General features: G+C 36.2%; 1 protein-coding gene across 3 annotated transcripts in view; it reads right to left on the bottom strand.

Moving 5' to 3' along the window:
• The window catches only part of RFX3 (regulatory factor X3), a 311489-nt gene that overhangs the window by 33839 nt on the left and 250701 nt on the right, over window positions 1-26949 (bottom strand). For all 3 annotated transcript variants that reach the window (XM_025360417.1, XM_025360416.1, XM_025360418.1), the window contains 5 exons: window positions 24115-24230; window positions 23483-23637; window positions 19082-19179; window positions 15849-15998; window positions 9967-10175 (listed from right to left, as the gene is read on the bottom strand). In XM_025360417.1, the coding sequence (XP_025216202.1) occupies window positions 9967-10175; window positions 15849-15998; window positions 19082-19179; window positions 23483-23637; window positions 24115-24230 (728 nt within the window). The remainder of the gene's footprint in view (window positions 1-9966; window positions 10176-15848; window positions 15999-19081; window positions 19180-23482; window positions 23638-24114; window positions 24231-26949) is intronic.

The following is a 26949-nucleotide window of genomic DNA, read 5'->3' as shown; positions in this document are numbered from 1 at the left end:
GTAAGATATGTTGTAAAATTGACTCCACTGAAGTGTTGCTAAGTTACCATGAATTCAACTCTTTTTAAGATCAGAGTTGTAAACGTTAATTATTTTATAATGGACAAGAAATACCTTTGTATATTTATCTTTATAATTCATCATGTGGAAATTGAAACATATACCCTAACATGTGAGAGCCAACCTGCCTCTTCTGAGTGTTTGAAGATGTATCACACCCTTCGGGTGAGAACATCACACCTGTGATCCTTATGTGAACTCACTCTTTGAAAAGTGCTTACAGTTGATTCAGAAAAGAGTATTACTTTTTGGAAGATTCATATATTGTCCAGTTGTAGGCAAACTAGGCACCCTGTGCCTACTTTCAAGCCACAATATCAAAGCTATACATTCCATTCTTTAAAAATGGGATATCTGAATGACCTTCAGGGTGGCCCTGAAGAATGCTTTCTTCTGTTATCCACAAAACACACAAGCTGAGAAATGGCCCACATAACTTCTCCAATTCTGCCCAAGAAAGGCAGTGATTTTTTTTTCTGCCTCCCAGGGAACCACCATTAGTCACTGAAAGCCAGGTTAGGCAAGGAGAGAGCCCCCATTCAGAGCAGAGACTGTTTGTAGCGCTGTATCAACTGCTATCATGATTCTCTGCAAGTTCATTTCTATATTTCAATGTATGTAAATACATACAAAAAATGTTAGAAATTAAGAGATTAAGCATCTGATTTCAGAACATGAAGGGCCTACTATGTATGTGACTGCCAAATTTATAATGGCATTTACAAATTTACAAATTTTTGGCATCTGCAATGCCAAAAACATTAAAAAATATTCTAATTCTGCTTCTCTGATAGTTTGTGAATGCAATTTTCACTACTCAATATGTTCTTATGTCTCAGTAAAAAACAGTTCAGATATTAAAGGCTCAAGTTTCTAAGCTATTGACTTTGCCTACCAGCAGGAGGTATGCATCTGTCTGAATGTGCCTTTCCTTCAGGGGCCCTGAACTGTATGCCTTCAAGTCTTTTTGAAACGAAAATAATAACCATAATAGTGTCTAATAACAACAAGCCAATTATCCTCAACTCAGGGAGGACAGAGGCCAGGCAAGTGATGATCTACTGGGATTGTGTATCTGCAGAGAACAAGAAATGCAAGTAAGTAATTTTCTCTCCTTTCAAGATACCTGCAACAAATCTCTGTGGAGATGAAGGCTCCAGGGATGTATTTCTAAAATGACATCGACTAAATATAGAAAAAAAAAAAAAAAAAAAAAAACAACCAACAACCACAGGTAGAGGTAAGGGCAAGTCTGACACTAACAACATAAGAAAGCAGTAGGAAGAAAAAAAACACCTTGCTTTTTTGGATGTAGAGGATGGACTCTGACTTTGGTCATGTAAGTTTTGGAACAGCCAGTCAAGTGTACTGCCAGTCAGTGTACTGCCAGTCAGTGTACTGCTGTTTCATCAATCATTCATGGAGCACATATACCATTTATGTTATTTTCTGGGAAAAAAACTTGATGAATAAAAAACAAACTCTTGGGCAACTGGGAAAATATCTGAAATCTTAAAAAATGTTCCCAAATCAAATTTTCTAATTTTACCATTACTACAACTGTTGCTGCATCTACCTCGAGAACACTGTGATAATGCATTTCAAATCCTTCTGATGTATCAAGGGAAAACATAATTTCTCATCAACACATTTCTCATGAACACCCAGATCCAAATCTAGCACTGGCTTCACTGACGCATACTAGTGGGTCACAGAGCCAGACAATACCTTAATAATTTGCTTCTTGAATTATGTGGGCTAAAGGTGCTAAATATATGAGAGGCAGGACTATGGAATTGTACCACTAAAAAAACAAAAACAAAACAACAGCAAAAAACTGGCTGGCTTGCTTTCATTGCATTTGACCCTGGGCTAGACACTAGACGGCTATTTTCAGGACATAAGGATAATTTAACTCTTAATGAAACATATGATGTGGATCTATATGTCTACTTCAGTTTAAGAAATAAGAATCTGGACCAAATCAGTTGAGAAAGAAAAAAGTCACTTATAATAAAACCAAAGGAACTACCATCATAATTAAAAGACCTCTGATTCCATCATTATAACCAACGGTGGTCAATACAATATGGAAATCCTATAGTCTGGGTTTACTGAGTTCACAAGTACTATTCGTTCCTAAATTCTGTTACTTATTCATAGTCTTTCCCTCCTCACAACGAGCTTTGGACTCACCAGTGATATCCAGATGATGACCATAGTGTAGACACAGCTACATTCGGGCGTATGTCTTGTGGCCACCACTTTCTGATATGTGCATGGCTGCACAGACTCTACACTAGAGACTGCCTATGCTTTATAGCAGATATTAACCTTAGGGCCAAATCAGTGGGGCCAGCTTTCTCTAAAGCAGCTAAAACATGAACTCTTACCACAAGAACAAATGCCAGAGTTAAAAATATAATTTACCCGACTTATGAAAGAATTCCATCCTACATATATGGTAAAGACACTGACTTACAAAGGTCATAAATGCTGGTTTTTTCTTTTTTTTAATTATACTTTATGTTCTAGTGTACATGTGCACAACGTGCAGGTTTGTTACATATGTATACATGTGCCATGTTGGTGTGCTGCACCCATTAACTCGTCATTTACATTAGGTATATCTCCTAATGCTATCCCTCTCCCCTCCCCCAATCCCACAACAGGCCCTGGTGTGTGATGTTCCCCTTCCTGCGTCCAAGTGTTCTCATTGTTTAATTCCCACCTATGAGTGAGAACATGCGGTGTTTGGTTTTCTGCCCGTGCAATAGTTTGCTGAGAATGATGGTTTACAGCTGCATCCATGTCCCTACAAAGGACATGAACTCATCCTTTTTTATGGCTGCATGGTATTCCATGGTGTATATGTGCCACATTTTCTTAATCCAGTCTGTCACTGATGGACATTTGGGTTGGTTCCAAGTCTTTGCTATTGTGAATAGTGCCACAATAAACATACATATGTGTGTGTCTTATAGCAGCATGATTTCTAATCCTTTGGGTATATACCCAGTACTGGGATGGCTGAGTCAAATGGTATTTCTAGTTCTAGACCCTTAAGGAATCACCACACTGTCTTCCACAATGGTTGAAGTAGTTTACACTCCCACCAACAGTGTAAAAGTGTTCCTATTTCTCCACATCCTCTCTAGCACCTATTGTTTCCTGACTTTTTAATGATCGCCATTCTAACTGGTGTGAGACAGTATCTCATTGTGGTTTTGATTTGCCTTTCTCTGATGGCTAGTGATGGTGAACATTTTTTCATGTGTCTGTTGGCTGTATAAATGACTTCTTTTGAGAAGTGTCTGTTAATATCCTTTGCCCACTTTTTGATGGGGTTTTTTTCTTGTAAATTTGTTTGAATTCTTTGTAGGTTCTGGATATTAGCGCTTTGTCAGATGAGTAGATAGCAAAAATTTTCTCTCATTCTGTAGGTTGCCTGCTCACTCTGATGGTAGTTTCTTTTGTTGTGCAGAAGCTCTTTAGTTTAATTAGATCCCATTTGTCAATTCTGGCTTTTGTTGCCATTGCTTTTGGTGTTTTAGACATGAAGTCCTTGTCCATGCCTATCTCCTGAATGGTATTGCCTAGGTTTTCTTCCAGGGTTGTTATGGTTTTAGGTCTAACACGTACGTCTCTAATTCATCTTGAATTAATTTTTGTATAAGGTGTAAGGAAGAGATCCAGTTTCAGCTTTCTACTTATGGCTAGCCAGTTTTCCCAGCACCATTTATTAAATAGGGAATCCTTTCCACATTTCTTGTTTTTGTCAGGTTTGTCAAAGATCAGATGGCTGTAGATGTGTGGTATTATTTCTGAGGGCTCTGTTCTGTTCCATTGGTCTATATCTCTGTTTTGGTACCAGTACCATGCTGTTTTGGTTACTGTAGCCTTGTAGTATAGTTCGAAGTCAGGTAGTGTGATACCTCCAGCTTTGTTCTTTTGGCTTAGGATTATCTTGGCATTGCGGACTCTTTTTTGGTTCCATATGAACTTTAAAGTAGTTTTTTCCAATTCTGTGAAGAAGGTCATTGGTAGCTTAATGGGGATGGCATTGAATCTATCGATTACCTTGGGAAGTATGGCCATTTTCATGATATTGATTCTTCCCATCCATGAGTATGGATTGTTCTTCCATTTGTTTGTGTCCTCTTTTATTTCATTGAGCAGTGGTTTGTAGTTCTCCTTGAAGAGGTCCTTTACATCTCTTGTAAGTTGGATTCCTAGGTATTTTATTCTCTTTGAAGCAATTGTGAATGGGAGTTCATTCACGATTTGGCTCTCTGTTTGTCTGTTATCGGTGTATAAGAATGTCTGTGATTTCTGCACATTGATTTTGTATCCTGAGACTTTGCTGAAGTTGCTTATCAGCTTAAGGAGATTTTGGGCTGAGACGATGGGGTTTTCTAAATATACAATCATGTCATCTGTAAACAGGGACAATCTGACTTCCTCTTTTCCTAATTGAATACCCTTTATTTCTTTCTCTTGCCTGATTGCCCTGGCCAGAACTTCCAACACTATGTTGAATAGGAGTGGTGAGAGAGGACATCCCTGTCTTGTGCCAGTTTTTGAGGGGAATGCTTCAAGTTTTTGCCCATTCAGTGTGATATTGGCTGTGGGTTTGTCATAAACAGCTCTTATTATTTTGAGATAAGTTCCATCGGTACCTAATTTATTGAGAGTTTTTAGCATGAACGGCTGTTGAATTTTGTCAAAGGCCATTTCTGCATCTATTGAGATAATCAGGTAGTTTTGTCTTTGGTTCTGTTTATATGCTGGATTACGTTTATTGATTTGCATATACTGAACCAGCCTTGCATCCCAGGGATGAAGCCCACTTGATCATGATGTATAAGCTTTTTGATGTGCCGCTGAATTCGGTTTGCCAGGATTTTATTGAGGATTTTTGCATCGATGTTCATCAGGGATATTGTTCTAAAACTCTTTTTTTTTGTTGTGTCTCTGCCAGGCTTTGGTATCACGATGATGTTGGTCTCATAAAATGAGTTAGGGAGGATTCCCTCTTTTTCTATTGATTGGAATAGTTTCAGAAGGAATGGTACCAGCTCCTCCTTGTACCTCTGGTAGAATTCGGCTGTGAATCCATCTGGTCCTGGATTTTTTTTGGTTGGTAGGCTATTAATTATTGCCTCAATTTCAGAGCCTGTTATTGGAGTATTCAGGGATTCAACTTCTTCCTGGTTTAGCCTTGGGAGAGTGTAGGTGTCCAGGAATTCATCCATTTTTTCTAGGTTTTCTAGTTTATTTGCATAGAGGTGTTTATAGTATTCTTTGATGGTGGTCTGTATTTCTGTGGGGTTGGTGGTGATATCCCCTTTATCACTTTTTATTGCATGTATTTGATTCTTCTCTCTTCTTTATTAGTCTTGCTAGCGGTCTATCAATTTTGTTGATCTTTTCAAAAAAACAGCTCCTCTATTCATTGATTTTTTGAAGGGTTTTTTGTGTCTCTATCTCCTTCAGTTATGCTCTATTACTTGCCTTCTGCTAGCTTTTGAATGTGTTTGCTCTTGCTTCTCTAGTTCTTTTAATTGTGACATTAGCGTGTCAATTTTAGATCTTTCCTGCCTTCTCTTGTGGACATTTAGTGCTATAAATTTCCCTCTACACACTGCTTTAAATGTGTCCCAGAGATTCTGGTATGTTGTATCTTTGTTCTCATTGGTTTCAAAGAACATCTTTATTTCTGCCTTCATTTCGTTATGTACCCAGTAGTCATTCAGGAGCAGGTTGTTCAGTTTCCACGTGGTTGGGAGGTTTCGATTTTCTTAATCCTGAGTTTTAGTTTGATTGCACTGTGGTCTGAGAGACAGTTTGTTACAATTTCTGTTCTTTTACATTTGCTGAGGAGTGCTTTACTTCCAAATATGTGGTCAGTTTTGGAATAAGTGTGATGTGGTGCTGAGAAAAATGTACATTCTGTTGATTTGGGGTGGAGAATTCTGTAGATGTCTGTTAGGTCCGCTTGGTGCAGAGTTGAGTTCAATTCCTAGATATCCTAGTTAACTTTCTGTTTTGTTGATCTGTCTAATGTTGACAGTAGGGTGTTAAAGTCTCCCATTATTATTGTGTGGGAGTCTAAGTCTCTTTGTAAGTCTCTAAGGACTTGCTTTATGAATCTGGGTGCTCCTGTATTGGGTGCATATATATTTAGGGTAGTTAGCTCTTCTTGTTGAATTGATCCCTTTACCATTATGTAATGGCCTTCTTTGTCTCTTTTGATCTTTGTTGGTTTACAGTCTGTTTTATCAGAGACTAAGATTGCAACCCCTGACTTTGTTTTTGTTTTCCATTTGCTTGGTAGATCTTCCATCTCTTTATTTTGAGCCTACATGTGTCTCTGCACGTGAGATGGGTCTCCTGAATATAGCAAACTGATGGGTCTTGACTCTTTATCCAATTTGCCAGTCTGTTTTTTTTTTAATTGGAGCATTTAGCACATTTACATTTAAGGTTAATATTGTTATGTGTGAACTTGATCCTGTCATTATGATACTAGCTGGTTATTTTGCTCGTTAGTTGATGCAGTTTCTTCCTAGCATCGATGGTCTTTACATTTTGGCATGTTTTTGCAGTGGCTGGTACTGGCTGTTCCTTTCCAAGTTTAGTGCTTCCTTCAGGAGCTCTTGTTGGGCAGGCCTGGTGGTGACAAATCTCTCAGCATTTGCTTGTCTGTAGAGGATTTTATTTCTTCTTCACTTATGAAACTTAGTTTGGCTGGATATGAAATTCTGGGTTGAAAATCCTTTTCTTTAAGAAAGTTGAATATTGGCCCCCACTCTCTTCTGGCTTGTAGAGCTTCTGCCAAGAGATCCGCTGTTAGTCTGATGGGCTTCCCTTTGTGGGTAACCTGGCCCTTCTCTCTGGCTGCCCTTAACATTTCTTCCTTCATTTCAACTTTGGTGAATCTGACAATTATGTGTCTTGGAGTTGCTCTTCTCGAGGAGCATCTTTGTGGAGTTCTCTGTATTTCCTGAATTTGAACATTGGCCTGCCTTGCTAGGTTGGGGAAGTTCTCCTGGATAATATCCCGCAGAGTGTTTTCCAACTTGGTTCCATTTTCCCCGTCACTTTCAGGTACACCAATCAGATGTAGATTTGGTCTTTTCACATAGTGCCATATTTCTTGGAGGCTTTGTTCATTTCTTTTTACTCTTTTTTCCTTTAAACTTCGCTTCTCACTTCATTTCATGCATTTGATCTTCAATCACTGATACCCTTTCATCCAGTTGGTTGAGTCAGTTACTGAAGCTTGTGCATTTGTCATGTAGTTCTTGTGTCATGGTTTTCATCTCTATCAGGTTGTTTAAGGACTTCTCTACATTGGTTATTCTAGTTAGCCATTCACCAAATCTTTTTTCAAGGTTTTTAGCTTCTTTGTGCTGGGTTTGTACTTCCTCCTTTAGCTCAGAGAAGTTTGATTGTCTGAAGCCTTCTTCTCTCAATTTGTCAAAGTCATTCTCCATCCAGCTTTGTTCCATTGCTGGCGAGGACCTGCATTCCTTTGGAGGGGGAGAGGTACTCTGATTTTTAGAATGTTCAGCTTTTCTGTGCTGCTTTTTCCCCATCTTTGTGGTTTTATCTACCTTTGGTCTTTGATGATGGTGACATACAGATGGGGTTTTGGTGTGGATATCCTTTCTGTTTGTTAGTTTTCCTTCTAACAGTAAGGACCCTTAGCTGTAGGTCAGTTGGAGTTTGCTCGAGGTCCACTGCAGACCCTGTTTGCCTGCGTATCAGCAGCGGAGGCTGCAGAAGAGTGAATACTGCTAAACAGCAAATGTTGCTGCCTGATTGCTCCTCTGGAAGCTTCGTCTCAGAGGTGTACTCAGCCGTGTGAGGTGTGAGGTGTCAGTCTGCCCCTAGTGGGGGATGTCTCCCAGTTAGAGGATACTTGGGGATCAGGAACTCACTTGAGCAGGTAGTCTGTCAGTTCTCAGACCTCAAACTCTGTGCTGGGAGAATCACTACTCTCTCCAAAGCTGTCAGACAGGGACATTTACATCTGCAGACGTTTCTGCTGCCTTTTGTTTGGCTATGCCCTGTCCCCAGAGGTGGAGTCTACAGAGGCAGGCGGGCCTCCTTGAGCTGCAGTGGGCTCCACCCAGTTCGAGCTTCCTGGCTGCTTTGTCTACCTACTTAAGATTCAGCAACAGTGGGTGCCCCTCCCCCAGCCTCCCTGACGCCTTGTAGTTCGATCTCAGACTGCTGTGCTAGCAATGAGGGAGGCTCCATGGGCATGGGACCCTCTGAGCCAGGCGCGGGATATAATCTCCTGGTGTGCCATTTGCTAAGACCCTTGGTAAAGCGCAGTATTAGGGTGGGAGTGACCCAATTTTCCAGGTGTTGTGTGTCACAGTTTCCCTTGGCTAGGAAAGGGAATTCTCTGACCCCTCACGCTTCCCGGGTGAGGCGATGCCTCATCCTGCTTCGGCTCTCACTCACTGGGCTGCACCCACTGTCCTGCACCCACTGTCCGACATGCCCCAGTGAGGTGAACCCAGTACCTCAGTTGGAAATGCAGAAATCATCCGTCTTCTGTGTCGCTCATGCTGGGATCTGGAGGCTGGAGCTGTTCCTATTTGGCCATCTTGGAACCACCTCATAAATGCTGTTTTTAATTTTTGTGGTGGAGTTATGGTCAATAGCTCATCCCATCATTTGATATATGTCATGTAATCAGAAAGCCCTTTTCTTCTGGGTGCTTCTATGTCTACAAAAGTACACATTTCTATCTATACTATTTTAGTCAAAAACTGATTTATATTATTAATAAGCTATGTTACTGTCTACTAGATTACTGGCAATCATTAGAATCACCAGGAGAGCTTTGTGAAAAAAAAATCCTGATTATCTTCATTCCTAATCACTATCTTTTTTTTTTTTGAGACGGAGTCTCACTCTGTCGCCGAGGCTGGAGTGCAGTGGCATGATCTCGGCTCACTGCAAGCTCTGCCTCCTGGGTTCACGCCATTCTCCTGACTCAGTCTCCCAAGTAGCTGGGACTATAGGCTCCTGCCCCCATGCCCAGCTATTTTTTTGTATTTTTAGTGGAGATGGGGTTTCACTGTGTTAGTCAGGATGGTCTCCATCTCCTCAGCTCGTGATCCAACCACCTCGGCCTCCCAAAGTGCTGGGATTACAGGCATGAATCACCATGCTCAGCCACTAATCACTGTCTCTTACCCACCAAGATTTTGATTTAGTAGGTCTTGGGAGGCACTTAGGATTTGTTTCTTTGTTTTACATTAATTCTGATGTGCAGCCAGGTTTGATAACAGTTATAACTGATAGAAGTAAGAAGGTAGATAGTTCTGGGTATGCATCAGAATCAACTGAAGTACTTTTTAAGACATAAATTGCTGGGCCTTATCTCTACAGGTTCTGATACAGGTAGATTTGGAGGAAGTGCTAGGAATTTGCATTTCTAACATGTTTCCAATTGATAGTGATGCTACTGGTATAGGGACCACATTCTGAACATCACTAAACAGAGAACTAAAGGAGACTAGTGTTAGGCCTCAAGAAAGAAGTCTAAATAATGTATGTTGCAAGAGGGAGTACAGTAGCCTTTTCTGATTATTGCTGAATACATTATCTAGACTGGAATCTCAGATGTTCCCATCTGAGGACATTTAGGGCTTTGAGCAAGAGATTTCTTTTCCTAGCAGAAAGTTCATTTCTCTGTTTCCTGGTACATTTCCATGATGTTGTAATCACTGACTTGGGTTGAAGGTAGTTGTAACAGGGAGTTTCCACAAACTAAAGTCTTTACTCCTTTCTTTTCTTTTGTCACAGAAGCATATACACACACATACACACACATATTTGCAGAATATGAAGAAGCAAGTCTAGGAAAAACCTAGATGATACCTGTAGAAAGACCATTTTAGCAGAAATTGCCTGGCGGCTTTAGGAAAACTGGGTCTTCCTTCATAGGGTTTCAGTGCTTGCATCATCACATTGTCAAGCCACGCAGCCCACTGCTCCAGGGTGCTCTGCTGCTGAAGAGTCATCTTGAAATCTGTTTCTAGTCTCTGAACCATGTTGTCATCACACTGGCACACCCAGGAAGCCTGCTCCTGAGACAGTAACACAGAAAGCAAAGGAAAAGTTCAACTCAGCATCCTTTCATTGAACATCAGCACACACACCAGATGCAAGAACAGAGCTTCACACAGTTAAATGAATCCAGAAAATAAAAAACTACTTGTCAATTGTTAGGGTAACGCAATCTTTATCAGTTTTAAGGGATGAATATTTCTCGTTGCTCACTCTGGTACATAAAAAAGTGATGTCACATGTAAGTATGATTTGGTTTTTCTACATTAACTAGTCTGTGTAAAAGACTAAAATACATGATTACTTCAAAAAACAGAAGTCTGAACCTACAGTAGGCAGGGTCTTTCATTCTATTCAGCTTTCACACTGCTTTCAGAAGTTCTCCTTTTATTCCCCATGAGATAAAACTTTAAAACCAATTCATTTGAGAAGATTTAGGGTAAATCAGACAGATAAATAGATACAATCGGCCAAAAGTGGTCCCCTTAAGATTAAAACAGAAACAAACACTGAATGGTACTAGGTAGAAGCATATGCTGTTATGAGTTCTATGGATTGGGAACAGAAATCTCAAGGGCTATCAAGGCAAGGCTATGAATGCAAATTAATTCAGAGAACTGAAAACAACAATAACAACAACAACAAAAAATCTTTTGAGAAAATGTAGACATGCTTCCTGCCAAAAAATGTGATTATTGCAATTTTCCTTCTGGTTCTGGTTGGGAAATGTTTGGTAACAGCAATGAAAATAGCAAATTTTAAAGCTACTTTTCAGTGATTGCCATAAGTATTGTGATGTCTCCAGTGCTATGTTGTATTTTAAGATTTAAAAAAACCTATTCATTCAAGGCAAAACATAATTCTTTGGTAATGTAATATTTGACGGGGAATGAGAAGACATAGGCTTTAGGGTCTGAATTAACAAAACTAACCTCAAGCAATTAATTTAGGTGGGCCTCAGTTTCCCTAAGCATAAAATTAAACAAATGAAATTTAATGAAAAATTTTAAGCTGGGTTCGTTGTGTCCAGATAATTTTGTCAAGACAGATTTCTTTGGAGAAGTGTCTATGAGGCTCCCAATAAAACCCTGTGAATATATACGTATTTTTCTCAAAAGGGTGTCTATAGTTTTTTTTTTCTATATGCTCTCAAAAAACAAATTCATTCAAATTGACAACTTCAACGGAATAAATCCATTATCTCCTTCTTCTAGTTCCAGGATCTCTCCTGATCCTACAGACTTTACCTATTCAAGGGACATTTCAACCTGGAGGCACTTCAAATGCAAAATGCCCCAAACTTAACTTATTTTAAATTCTCAGGGAAACCTACTGTTTCTTCTGTATCTCAGCTGATGATATTATTCACTGTCTTTTTTCTCTTAACTAATTAATCATAAATCCATTCAGATGTTACCTTCTGAATACCACTTTTAAATATTTTAAGTATACTAAAATATAATTATAGAAAAAACTGTAAATACAAACAAGCTAAAAAGGAACAAAACATTAAGAATACTTAAAATGGCAACAGTAAGAAATTATAGCATGTCATGTTGATGTATGTACCTTTCAAACTTTTCTCTGCATATATAAATATATATATTTATGCATATATTATAATACACACATACACTATATTATTTATGCATACATTTATATTTTAAATATATATTTGTATTATGAAACACTCATATTTATACATACATTTTATATTATTATATGCTTATACATACTTAAATGTTTAAAATAAAAGAGGATCATATTATATTTTCTATTAGATATTCTGATTAGTTTCACTTAGAAATATATAGTAACCATCTTTCCATGTAGGCAAATTAGACCTATATTTATTGTCCACTGAATGAATTTGTTTTATTGCATAATGTACTATTATTTATATAACCAATCCCACATAGTTAGACATTTGTTTGATTTGTTTGTTCCAACATTTTAGTATTACAAATAAAGCTGAAATTAGCAGGATAGGTTTTTTTGTTTGTTTGCACATTGATAACTGGAAGGAGAAACTTACTAGTATCCATGAAGCAATTTAATTTCATATCTTACCATAAATTCAAACTCACTATTTACTTGGCAGTTAGTTTTTGCCAAGAAAAGATGATAATCTAAAACCTAACTTAGAGAAATAAACCACAGCACATTATTCTGACTTTTCAAACTAATTTATATTATACTTCATTTTACTACTCTCTTCAGTGAAAATATACTAACAATAGAGCACATTGTAAATATTTCCCTGTGAAACGAATGTAGATATTTCAAGTCTATAATTGAAAAAGCTAAGGACATTTACAGATGTTCTTAACTTAGAAAAAAATATATATCCAAAATGAAAAGTAGTCAGGAGCTTCAAAATCAGAATGCTTTTAAATACAGAAACATAAGTATATGCAATAGCTGAGTTATCAAGTCAGCCTACCCAAACCTATTTAGCCCATAATGTGGACTTCAAAAACCACCCATTTACACAAAAAAATTACAGAATGATGCCATTGTAATACTATCAAACAGGAAACCAACTGTACTGCAATAGAAAAATTATCTTAAATGCATAAAGAAAAGAAATTTTAATTAGAGAAGAATAGAGCAGTAAAAAGTGATATATGGATATCCTGAAAGGAACTTTTTAGCACTTTCAAGCTCTTAGTGTATTATAATATTGACACACATGTAATTTCATTGTTTTAAATAGAAGTCTCCTTATTACAAGAGCATCATTCTTATATTGTCAGATTATTGAGGTTCATGTTACAGGAGTTGGGACAACTTCCAAATGAACTGGAGATGGGGATAAAGGTAAAAAGGGAGGAAAGGGACTCTGGGAAAATCTGGCAAAACTAGGAAAAGAAAAGGAAAGAAATAAGGGTGTTAAAGACGAAAAGTGCTATCTTGAGAAAGAGATTACTCATTAAAATGTACAGAGCTGTGAAAAGTAAAATGTAGGGGGAAATGAAGGACTCACTACAGTGTCATGGTACTCTGAAAAAAGGAAGAAGGTTTTGGAGGGCAGATGCTGAATCATACGGGTTTCAGCAGTAATGACTATCATGGTGGACCCAGAAAAACATGATAGTCAAAAATAGAGGAAAAGAAAGGGTATTCTCAAAGTTGGCAGGTAGAGGATAAGTAGTACAGTAGACATATCACTGATCATTAATATGCAAAGATGTTCTCAAAGTTAATGCTTATAACCAGGGAAGAACTCATTTGTAGAAATACTTCACTGGAATGCAGATACACAAATACATTTATGTATTTATACATATAATAATACTAACAGAACACTGAAAAACTTTCTCAGATATTATTAGAAATAATTCTTTAAAATGTTTTCTGTTATTGAGTTTAAATTACTTTCTGAAACTAGAAGCTGCCTTCTTCAACTTTTCTTAAGACACTTTTAAACTTTTCTGAAAAAAGATTTGAAATAAATACTATAGTAAATTTTAAGGCAATATAAACTGTTAGTATTTTTGCATATTTAGTTAATATATCCTACTGAAATATGTAAAGTAAATGGTTTTGTAAAGCTGAGAAAGTTTGTTCTTGTAAAGATTATGTACTTGTATGTGTGTATGTGTTTTTGTAGATGGATAGATATTTTTTAAAACTTCATATATATAGTTTTACATTAGATACAAATAATATAAAATATTAGATATCGATATCTCTCTCTATATATATCTCAGAAGTTTGAACCCAGTCCATGAAAATCACAATGAACAACTAATTCATTGTACTCTAAAACCCAAATGTTACTTTTTGGTATATTTTAAATGACAAAACTAGGCAAGAAGTAGAAATTAAAATTTCTAGAAAATAAAATAATTAACAATTAGCTTATTTTTAAAACAACAGTATTGTTTTTTAACAGCTTTACTGAAATGTAATTCACACATTATACAGTTCATTCATCTAAAGAATACTATTCAAAGGTTTCTTCTAGTATATTCGCAAAGTTATACATCACTCACCACAATCAATTTTAGACCTTTTTCATTTTTCTAAAAATAAACCCCATGACTCTTATTTGTTACCTCCCAGTCTTCTCAATCCCCCAGCCCTAAGTAACCACCAATCTATCTTCTGTCGTATAGATTTATCTATTCCGGAATTTCATATGAATGGAATCACAGAACATGTGATCCTTTGTACCTGGCTTCTTTCACTTAGCATAATGTTTCCAAGGTTCGTCTATGTTGCAGAATGAATCAGAACTTCATTTCTTTTTATTGCCCAATAATATTCCATTGAATGGATAGATCACATTTTGTTTATCTATTAAATCAGTTGACGAACATTTGGGTTGTTTCTGCTTTTATGTGGCTGATATAAATAGTGCTGCTATGTACCTCTATGTATAAGTTTTGTGTGGACATGATTTCATTTCTCCTGGGTATACAACAAGGAGTAGAATTGCTGAGTCATATGGTAACTCTACGTTTATCTTTTTGATAAACTGCCACACTGTTTCCCAAAGTGGCTACAGCATTTTATATTCTGACCAGCAGTGTATGAGGTTCCAATTGTTTACATCCTCACCAATAGGATATGTTATTACATGTCTTTTTGAGTAAATGAAATTTTAGAGTAAATGAAATGGTACCTCGCTGTGGTTTTGACTTGTATTTCCCTTGTGGCTAACGAGATTGAGCATCTTTTAATGTGATTCTTGGCCATTTGTCTGTTTTCTTTGGGGAAATGTCTACTCAGATGTTTGTCCATATTTAATCAGGCTGTCTTTTATTACTGGGTTGTAATGATTCTTTACATATTCTATAAACAAATCCTTTATCACATATATGATTTGCAAAAATCTTCTCACATTCTGTGGGTTGTCATTTCGTGTTCTCGATGGTCTCTTTTGAAATCCCAAAGTTTTAAATGTTGATTACGTACAATTTATGTATTTTTCCTTTTGTTGCTTATGCTTTTGGTAGACAATGATATTGTTTTTATAGGGTAACATTTAGATTCATTACTTTAGAACCAGAAATAAAGTAGTGATTGATATTGAAATTCTATAATACTGTTTCTAACTCAGCTTTTAAAGTGTACTTTAAAGTACAAGTGGGTAATGTGATCACAAGGTTAAACAATATTTTTCATCTGAACTATCACAAGAGCCGAACTTATTGCCTATAATTCTTTTTAAGTGAATAAGTATTTACTAGGCAGCTATAGTAAACTCTGAAATAGAATTGTTCTTAGTTCTTTCAAGGAGGGGCACTAAAATAGAAGTATCTATGCATGTCATGGTACAAATTATTAAATATATAAACAATAATCTAAGATAGGTGTTATAAGGTGGGGAAAATGAAGCCTACAGTAGTTAAGTAACTTGCCCAAGATCTCACAGCTAGTATATGAAAGAGTTTAACTTCTTGCCTGTCTTACTTCAATGACTGTGACCTTTATTACTCTACTAACTATTCAGCAAACACTGGTGATATGTTGTCTTTTAGGACTGTAAATGTGAGCTTACTTTAACCACAAAATGGGAGCGGTATAGCTGTATCTGGGTCAAACTCCTCTCTTTCAGGACACTGTGAATATAGATGCTGCCGGTATATAGATGAGACTTTGAAAAGAAATTTGATGATCCTAATTAAGAAGAACAAACTGGGTATCTTGCCTTAAGAGACATACTTTGCAAGGAAATAGAGTACCTGGACATTGGCAAAGTCGACACGGTTGAGGTCATTAAGCATCTGGTTGATTTGGGAAGTGTTCTGAAGCACTGCACGAGCTGCCTGGGCCAGGTGATTGAGCGACGTGTATCTTCGCAGAGTCTGGGCAAAGGCACTTACAGCGGCAACCTGTAAAGCAATCCAATTAAGTTGGGATTCTGTTTTCTCCAGTAAAACAAACCACTGCAATCTTCAAATCTTTTTTCCCTTGTCAAATTTTAAATGCTTGCCTCTGATACTTATTTAAAATTCATTTGGTGAGAGAGTTTACTTGTAAATTATAGCATTTAAATCTCTAAACCAAGTATTATTTTCCTTTTGAGTAGGTTGAGGTCAAGACTAAAACAAACTCCCACATTCTTTGACATCTGAGTGTAGCATTAATTAAATCAGTCTTGCAAGTAACTTCTTATCCACGGTAAGCAGGAAAAATGTTGGTTTTCATTTCTTTTTTTACTGCTCTTTGGACAGTCAAGTACAAAGTAGGCAAATTTTAAAAGTAGGGATGTGCAGTTTGGCTTTTCAAATAAAAAGAGATCTGGACATTCCTACTCTAAACTGACTTTAAAAATGCATGTCAGAGCATTACCATTCAGATTTATTCTTGCTACCTTTATTTTATAGAAACGAGTAATTTTGAGGTGAAATTACCAGAGGTAAACAACCAGAATAACCCTTTTTCAGAATTACAGTTTCTTTAAAACGGCTATGCAGGAAGTTTCTATTTGTCTCTCAAAATCTACTTTCCATTTTTCTTCATCTTGAAGATTGATCTGAATGGACCACATTAACCTCCCTCCTTGTTCTCTGGCTTCCACTTGGGTTTGACCAATGACAGGCACTATCAGGAGACGGAAGGATGGGAAGAAAGAGTGGTTACCATGGTACCTATTCACTACAACCTCTGCTTGCTGCCTGTTAAGAGTGGAGCCTGCTTTCCTTTTCTAATGTTACCACAGTCCTGAGGGAAAGAGTGGATTTCCTAATGCCATAGCTTTTACCTCTCACCCCTTCATTCCTAGGGATGGTTAGGATTCTCACTATTGCTAGCCCTGGGATGCTTTACTATTCCTCCTTGGTTTTATCAACTTTGTTCATACCTTTGGAAATAAGCTCTTCTTAAACTCTCTTAGATTATCCCCACCTTTGGGTGCATGATTTATTTCCTGTTCACACCCTGAATAAAGCAGTTTTTTTGAAAGATAGCAAAGATAATGCAAAAAGTCTACATAAAGTCTACATTAGCTCATGGAAATTTGTTATGTGCACAATACAGATCTAATAATTTTAATCTTTTAAAAATATATTTTAAAAATGGACAATTTACAGGAATGTATAATATTGCACTCAATCACTTATATGGGTATATAAGGTGTGAGTAGTTGAATGATCATTTGGGAGTGGTAGACGGTGTTCACAGGGAACAGGATGCTCTATCCTGACAGTGAGATGTTTGAGGACTATTTGGAACTTGGGGAGAAGCTCACACATCCTCAAAAAAGAATCTTATTCCATTTTTGTGGTTTAAATTAATCCAGTATATACTATGTGCCAGGCTCTGGATTAAGTGCCTTACATATATTATCCTATTCAAATCTCTTAACTATCTTATTAGACACATATGATTTAAAGAAGATAAGTAGCTTGCTCAAGGTTGCAAAGAAACTCCATTAGTGATGGGAATTGACCTGGGCATTTTGCTTCCAAAAGCCACAGAAGTTGGAATGCTGTTTTCTCTGTCAGGGTAAATTATGTCTATTAATTGAATGCGGAGAGGAAAAGAGACTGCATATCAGTGAAACCAGAAGAACAGACGGCACCCTCTACTGTGGTGAATCATTCTGGTGAATCATTCAAGCAAACTCTGGAGGTCAATGAGACGGCCAATGTTGCAACTGGATTGTTACCACATTCACTTTGACAACACTGGGAAGGGAAGTGCTTTTAGCTGTTTGAGGCATTGTTATAAATGTGACCGAAAGTTGAAAGGATTCCTCGATCATAATCAAAGACCACCTCCTTTTTTGCACACCTCAATGTGGTACTTTACAACAGCACTGCCAAAGAGAAGAACTATCTGCAATGATGGACATGCTCTACATATATGCTGCCTAACATGGGTAGCCAGCAGCCAGAGGAGGCTACTGAGCACTCGAAATGTAACAAGTGTGACTGAGGAGCTAAATTTTTCATTTCACTTAATTTAAAATTCTAATTTAAATAGCCACATGAGGCTGGCCCTACTTGATAGCTACATGTGGCTGGCCCTACTGTGACAGCACAGCTCTAGAGGAACAATCTAATATGGGCATATCAGTGAAATGTTGCCTTCTATATATGTTTTAGAGAGAGAAAGCTTTATTGCAAACGTTAAGCCCAAGTGAACGAACTGGAGGCTACTTATGTTCCCACAGAGGTTTATCAGCTAAAATAACTTCAATTGACCAACTCTGCCCCCAGATTCAAAGGCAAAGTATATTGCTGGAGTCTGACAGTAAATACAGTCATTGACAAGAAGCCACAAATGTGATTTCTGGTACCAAAATTTAAATAAAATTTAGGATTAGTCCAATCTTGCTATGGGGATATGTTCACAGATTAACTGAAAGTAACATGGCTAGTAGGAGACAAAGTAGAGACTAAAATTTATATCTCTAGCTAAATAATCCACATTCCTGAGATATATTGATTAACTACGACTTAATTGTTCACTTGATTCACAAAAGCATCCTCCAGTGTTTAGAAAAACACCAAAACATCCTGAAAAAGCAAAACAATATTAATTTCTATGAATTTTTCAGGATATGATAGGTACAGTAAGAAATTTTAGAAATAGAAAATTCCTTCAAATGAAAACTATTTGAATATTCTAGGCTATTATTTTAATATCTGAAATTAAACACATAGTTTATATCTTTCTTATATATATAATTTAGAATATATATACCTAATATATTGTTTAGAAAGGGCTTGTAAATGCACCACGCTTGAAATGCTTCCCTATTCTCTTTGAAAGGAACATTGCCAAACATCTCTTGTGCAAGTTCTTTATTACATGGTTATAAAATACAAATATAAAAATCAGTTTTAAAAGATGATGTATATTATAACCTTAACATTTTACATAATACCGTTTGATAGGATAGATGTAAAGTTCACAGTTCAGAATAATTTCCTAAACACAAAAGAAAAAGCAAGGACATAAAGTATACCTTGGTTTGTATCATTCTCTGTGGAATGTTGTTCATGGCATTGGAAAGCCAACCTTCAAGGCTTTTTGCAAAATTTCGAATGGCTTGGGTCAAGGCACCTAAACATTAAAGAATAAAAGCAGAATAAAAAAGGTATGAAAGAATATTAATATTTGTGCTAGAATAAAAGAAAATGCTCGTACACAATATCTGATATAGCACAGAACTCATATTGTCCTCATTGATAAAACTTTATTTAACATTATTCCTAATTTTTAAAGCATCCAAGAATTATATTTTGGGCTTTTTCTTTTAAAGTTATTTTGTTCCCGGATACTTGTGACACTTTTTTGGGAAAGAAAGGATTCAAACATTTTTGCTTACAGCAACATATACCAGTTGTGAATATACTTATAGAATATTCTTGCTTGGAAAAAACACTCCTTTCATTAACAGTTTTGTGCTAAAGATTATGTATTTTCTTTAAAATTCTTCGTCTTGTTCTTTCAAGCTCTTAATCTATTTCCATTTCTTTTATTAAAAAGAAAAATAATGCAAAGCTTTCTCTGTTTCTCTATGCATCTATTTACTTAGAATCTATGAATTGGAGTAATTCTCTCTCATCCTTGTTGAAAAGGTAAAAATTAAAATTGTCTGAATTGAAATTTTTGGGCAATTATTTTCCATTTCATTTGGCAGGTAGAGATAAAAGATCAGTATGATAAAATTGCTGTTAGGGAAACCCATATTTTTTTTTTTTTTTGAGGCGGAGTCTCGCTCTGTGGCCCAGGCTGGAGTGCAGTGGCCGGATCTCAGCTCACTGCAAGCTCCGCCTCCCGGGTTCACGCCATTCTCCTTCCTTAGCCTCCCGAGTAGCTGGGACTACAGGCGCCCGCCACCTCGCCCCGCTAGATTTTTGTATTTTTTAGTAGAGACGGGGTTTCACCGTGTTAGCCAGGATGGTCTTGATTTCCTGACCTCGTGATCCGCCCGTCTCGGCCTCCCAAAGTGCTGGGATTACAGGCTTGAGCCACCGCGCCCGGCCGGAAACCCATATTCTTAAGATATTCCTAAAATAGCTCATTCTGTATTCTTGACATATCTGTTAAAACCTGAAATAGGGATAGGTCCCATGACAGAAGATTTGATGGTGGTCATAAAAATAATTAGAAGTATCTTCAGTTATCAGTGATGACTATGACTATTTAATAAGAAAAAATCTGCTTACTGAGATTGCTATATAGTAGGAGACAGAATACTTTTCTTGTACAACAAGTAATTCAGTTAATAGTATTTTACTTCCTCTGTGCCCAAGGCTCCATAGTAGTATAGAGGACAATTATAGACATTTAATAGATAAGTGCCTGAAGCACCTACAACATAAAATTCATCTTTGTAGGTTCTCTATAATGGGGTAGGTATCAAAATATGCTACTATAAGAAACACAGTTATATTTTGGGCCAAGGTCCCCAAGAATATTAATGTTACTGATGGGCTTAAATTCCTTGGTTTTTCTTTCTGTTGTCAAATGAGTCTGACATGATTCTCTATGCTTCTGTTAAAACCAGGTTTTATAAATAATTTCACTTACTCAAGTTATTTGCAAACAATATAAATTTTACTATTCCAATAATAAAGACAACTAAATGCATTTTTAAGAGATTTGTTTAACTGTTAAAAACTGGAGAGACGAGACTGGAACGGGCTAAATTTTGGTTAGGAAAAACACTCAAGCAGTGCAGATCCTTAACCACAAGGATCGTAACTGGAAACACTGAATTGGAAATTTCTTGAGAACCAATCTTTTGAAACCTTCAAAGCTTCCCACATTAGCCAAAAAAGGAAAAAAGAAAGAAAAATATTTTTCTGTTGTATTATGTGCTAAAACCATGGAGGGCAGGCATGAATGGAAATGAAAAAGAGTGAAAAAAATTAATAATCCCTTTTGAAACAGTAAAATTTTGTTCAAGGTTCATTTTGGCAATCTGCATTTTCCATTTTTCCTACAATTAATATACAATAATTATTTAATCTGAAAAATAACCCCCAAATATATAAATGTTACTTTAAAAATATTTATTATGGGCCTGTTTTATCTAGATAAATTTAATGCAAGGGTGATTAGATAAGAAAAGATATATTTTGCATTTTAAATAATTGTGAATTTTCACTTTTTCTACTAAATGATATTCTGGGCCACCTTTGGTTATACTTGTAATTGTACATTTAAGTGTTACCCATTGAGTGCTCATACAATTAACGTTTTTTCACTTTCAGATAAATGTATTTTAGAATATAGTAGCTTCAAGCTGACATTAAATTAGTGTGATGTGCAGACTTTTTTTTAGCTAAAAAAAGAAATCCCATCTGGACAGAAAATGGTACAGTGAAGTGCTAGTAGCCAGGAAAATACAATTTTTAAAAATAAAATTAAGTTTGCTCTCTCTATAGGGATTCATGTATGTACAAAATTGTGCAGATTGACTCTGACAACTTTCAAAGGCTCATGAATGGATGGTTTGGAATTTAAATTCTATTCCAACGCTGACTTGTCTCAACCTGCTCAAGATTAATATTAAAATGCATACAACCAGAAAACAGCTATCTAAGTTGTATTTTAAGCTTTATTTTGTTACACCTCATTGTAGAATGGGAATTAAATTTCCAAATTTCCTTGGTAGGATGGTATATCAATGCATCTTATAATTTCAGAGAGAGTATAAAACTATTTGGGCGTCTGCTTAATTTAGAGACAAGCTATTTGACAGAATAAACTGTTTTTAAAAATCAAAATTTGCAAAAGACAAAGGTCAGTGTGTTGTGTACTTAAAATTATGGGCTTGAATTAAACTAAAATTGATACAAGATTTAAAATAGAGAACTGTTAAACTCACAAGTTAAAGTCTTATGGTGCTGTTATAGAAGCAAAAGATGTTAGAACTGTTTAATGAATACTGATGTTGCTGATTTGCCTCAAAAAAGAAAGTACTTGCTGACATCCCTTCTTTTATCTCATGAGAAAAACTTTATGTTGGTAGTAAGATGTCAGAGGCTAACGAGCTACTCTATGCAACTTCTCATAAACATCTCTAGAGATTATCACTCAGAACACAGGGAGCAAGAGAAAAACAAGGAAAATCCGATTCTGGAACATAAATCAGTAGAGAGTTTAGCTAGTGAAACTTTCCATAACACCATTTTTAATCAACCTTTAGTCAGGAAACTTGGTGATAGAGTAGACTATATTAGCAATTTACAAAACTGTGAGATAATGTCAGCTAAGTTTTTTTTTTATTTCTTCCTATATAAATTTATGTGTGTTCATTAATATTATCTGGAAATATGTTTAAGCATATATTTTAAGGTGGTCGGGAACATATTAAAGATCTTATACCTTCTACTGCTGTCTATTGTTATTTAGAAAAAAAGAAAGTATAAGCATACAAATGTTAATATCTTCCCCTTTTGTTCTACTAAATTCCTATTTTTGTATTTTCTAGAATAATTTAACACAAATCATCCGTGAATAGTATAAGTACACAGTAGCGAATTTCACAAGCTCTACGCTTGCTTTTACTTTATTAATGTCAATGCAGAGTAGAAACTGTCTCATTTCTTAAAAAGTTAAGGTCACTAGTGTGTACTCATATAGATGTAGGCATAAAATAGTTTCAGCTGCTTCTAACAGTATCTGTGGTAGCATTTATATCATTGATATTTGCAGAAAATAGCTTTGTTTGCTACAAAGTAGTTTAAAAAGCACCATCACTTAAAAAGATAATCTAACCTATCTATGTAATTCCCATTTTCTTGGTAGTGGGATTACAATGCTTGTGTAGTTACAAAGATTTTTCTCTTAAAATGCCAGTTAACCATTACTGTTAATGGAAACTGCATTTGTAGTTCTTAACATGATGTAGGTGACAAAGTAAATGCTTTTATAATGGAATTCAACTTCAGTGGAAATCAAGATAGATTCACTTCAAATCAAAAGCAACCATGAAGGAGGTTGGCCTAGCAATGACAGGTTTCCATAATTTTTGGCTTTATGAAGGGGACTGTGTCCTTGGGTAGAATAATTTTGACATGGTTGACCGGCCTGCTAGTGTTCTTGCAATTAGTTTACTTGGGTTGTTACATCTACAGGTTGGCTTTTTTATCAAAAAAAAAAAAAAAAAAAAAAAGGAAGAAAGAAAGAAAAAAAAGAAAAACATAAGACAGACTGAAAAATAGATCATCTTTTCCCTTTTACTACTGTTTTGCTCTAGGCTGCTTTCACGCAATACTCTGTGTTGCATGTTTTCTATCTGGCATATCTAAATGAAATTAGAATCATTATAGATTGCAATGTCACTTCTCAAAACTTCCTGGGTGGAATGTATGAGAACAAAAGCATCCGTACTCGTCTGCATTTAACTTACTAGGAATAGGTCTAAGGACGTCGGGGATGAGAATCTCCACCAAAGCCTGGTACATCCCATGGTCACAGTTACACATCCATTTCAGGATAGACTCATGTTTGCACAGAGTTATCAGCTTTGCTTTCGGAAGTCGACTTTCTATTTCACTCAGATTGCTGGTGTGAATAAATGTAGCAAATGAATAGATGGCAAATGAGGATAAAAAAGAAAATGGACTTTAAAAATAGTTTAAGTTTACCAAATATTACTGAGGTTAGAACTATACCACTATTGCACTGGTGCCATACAGCTGGCTATATATATAGAGAGAGAGAGACATATATATAAAACACTCCCCCAGAGCTGTCTATGCACATTCGTATTTTCTGACGGTATGAAAGGCAGATATGATAGTAATTCCATGAGGATGAAATAACTACCACAGTCCCCCAAATCAATACAAATGGGAGTTATATACACACACTGAAACCTCAAGAGAGCAGTTCGTGGTTTATTTCTAGGATGGCCAAAACATCAATCTATTCACTTAATGTCATCAGGTAAGGTTCACAACTGGTATACATATCTCTAATTTATTAGCTGTGACATCTACTCAGCCATGAAAATGAATTGGAAAAGATGTTGATTCTGACCTCGATTCAGTAATAGTAGTGCCATCAGTTGGAGTAGAGGGAGAATAGCGCCAGAATGTTTGCCACAATTTTTCTATCAGGCTAAATTGAAGATTCACAACAACGTCCAATATTGCCTAAAATACAAAATGGTACCAGTATTACCTTACAATATTACTTATGCGACTGTGTGAGGACAACCTAACATGACAAGATTTTATATGGTCAAGTTCTCCCTTGGGGTCATAAGTTAACATGCTGAAACCACACTAAATTTTACCAAAGGAAGTGGAAGAAAAACAAAAAACAAACCAACAAAAAAACCAGCTAGCAAGAAGATAAAGGGGGGGAAAAAAACTCTTGGAAAATTAAGCAGGATAACATTCTTTTCATAATGTACTCATGCCACCCTCACTTCTACCTCTTTTTTCTTCCAGTTTTCATTCTTACTTTCCTTCCTCTCTAGTTACATTCATTCATTCATTCATTCATTCCTTTACCTACTGCTTTCTTCTGCCTCTACAGTTACTGTCACCCTACCTATTCTCAGACCTAGAAGGGTATAGAACATAGATTCAATTTACAGCAGTCCTCTTAGGGCTAGGTAACCACTGGCCATCAAAGTGGGTGGAAGTGAAGGGTGTGGAGTTGCTTTTGTGTGGCAGATGGAGTTAGGGCTGAACTAGCTTTGTCTAAGGAAGCTGACCACGGGTTCCAGTGTGTTCCCAGGTAAACAGAGGCTGGGGCAGAAACCATGGAGTCAGCAGGCCTTCAGTGGATACTGCCTGTCTGGGTATAGCATTCAACATTAAAGAGAATCCAATCCTATCTCTGTACATCTCCTTTACAGAACAACCTTAAGACTATCTACTTTTCAAATCTCAGGGGCCTCACCTCCTCTTTCTCCTTAATTTAATCTCCTGGAACTATTTCCCAGATGCATCAAAGACTTTTTTTTTTTATGGTGTTTAAATCTACCACTTTCCCTATTAACTGTCAATGATGATATTTAATTTTACCCTGCCTTTGCAATTAGTTTGTAAATAAGTCTTCAGGTAAAAGCAGGCATAAAACTAAAGAATAACTTGTTTGTGCCAATAACACATGATTGTGTGATTATTTTGGGAATTAAAAGACAAAGGTAGTCAGTATAGTATGACTGATGTCATCACCTTTGAGGCGAAGGTAAAACAGCCCCACAAATATCTATAAAATTCATGGAAGATAAAATAAATCGGGGGACAATCTAGAGAGTCTATCAGAGTAATGTAGGCAAAAACAGCAACCATAACTTCATGTTTGTCGAGTTTGGGCCACCTGTATAGAGCTGGCCCTATGCATGATACAGAGAATAACTGATATGAAATATGTTCTAAAAGTATAAAATGTTGCAAGTAGTTAAATATTGAAAATGAAGATAGGGAGACAAATTAATTAACACAGTCCTCAGTAACAATAAAAATGCAAAATGCAAGTCCTGAAAATAAAGGGCATGTAGATGTCCCTCATCCTAGCAAAGATCAAAATATTCTCAAGCAGCAAATTTTTTAACTGCTTTCTCAATTGTAGCTTAGGCACATTCCAAGAGACATCTCTAAAAGTGTGAGGCAACTATTAATACCTTATACATAATACCTTACATAGTTCTATGTAAGAGATTGCTGTAAGAACACTTTTCTTTTAACCTACATTAAAATTAAAAAGTGTTTCAGCAACTTGTATAAAAAGTTATACTTGTTCCTTATATAACAAATTAGTGATACAAAAATATCTTTGATAAACAAATTGTGAGAATTCCCAATAATAGGCAAAGTAGGTATATTAATCTTTCTTTAAAAATATGTACTGTAGGAAATGTTAAATATAATCAGTGTATCTTAAATTCAGTATCTCTTCAAATTAAATAATCTCAAATAACTCTTTCAAAAAAGACATTCATAACAGCTTCATTTGAGGCAGTTTTACACATGAATAAAACATTTTATCATTTGTCCACCTACTTTCAAATATGTTCAGACTAAAATATATAGGCAAATATAAATTAAAATAATCCATATTCTACTGGCTTAGGGCAAATGACTATGGGACTACATATGAGATTCAGGCAGCTGTATTTCAAAAGTTTTTTCATATTTATTCAAAATGAATATTTATTAAGAGGAAAAAATAATTAGAATTTTTCTTTTTTATATATGCAGCTCAACCCCATGAGAGAGACGGCATGAACACTGGTAATTCTGAAATAAATGGGGATCATTCTGTGGACTGCCATTTTCCACACAGATTATAATACATGCCTCTATTTCTTTGTATAAAGTATATTTATTTTTGAAAATGGTATGTTAATAAAAATCTTATAATCCAAAGGCTCTTTCAACCTTATTCAGGCGAGTTTGTCACTTAGAATAATCTTACTGTATGTTTTGTAGCAATATAAATAATTATGCTCCAACTTACATTTTGAATAAATAGGAGAAATTTTTAAAAAATCCATCATAGGTTGGGCGTGGTGGCTCATGCCTGTAATCCCAGCAATTTTGGGAGGCTGAGGTGGGTGGATCACTTGACGTCAGGAGTTCAAAACCAGCCTGGCCAACACAGTGAAACTCCATCTTTACTAAAAATACACAAAGTTAGTGGGGCATGGTGGTGCATGCCTGTAATCCCAGCTACTGGGGAGGCTGAGGCAGGAGAATCGCTTGAACCCAGGAGGTGGTGGTTACAGCAAGCCGAGATTGCACTATTGCACTCCAGCCTGGGTGACAGAGTGGGACTCTGTCTCAAAAAAAAAAAAAAAAAAAAAAAAAAAATTCCATATAGGTTGATTTGCTTAAAGCAAGGTTCACTTGAACACGC

This window comes from Theropithecus gelada, chromosome 15, assembly GCF_003255815.1.
Source record: "Theropithecus gelada isolate Dixy chromosome 15, Tgel_1.0, whole genome shotgun sequence".
NCBI lineage: Eukaryota > Metazoa > Chordata > Mammalia > Primates > Cercopithecidae > Theropithecus > Theropithecus gelada.
Note: the sequence above shows the minus strand (reverse complement) of the source record. Positions and strands in the feature narration are given on the sequence as shown.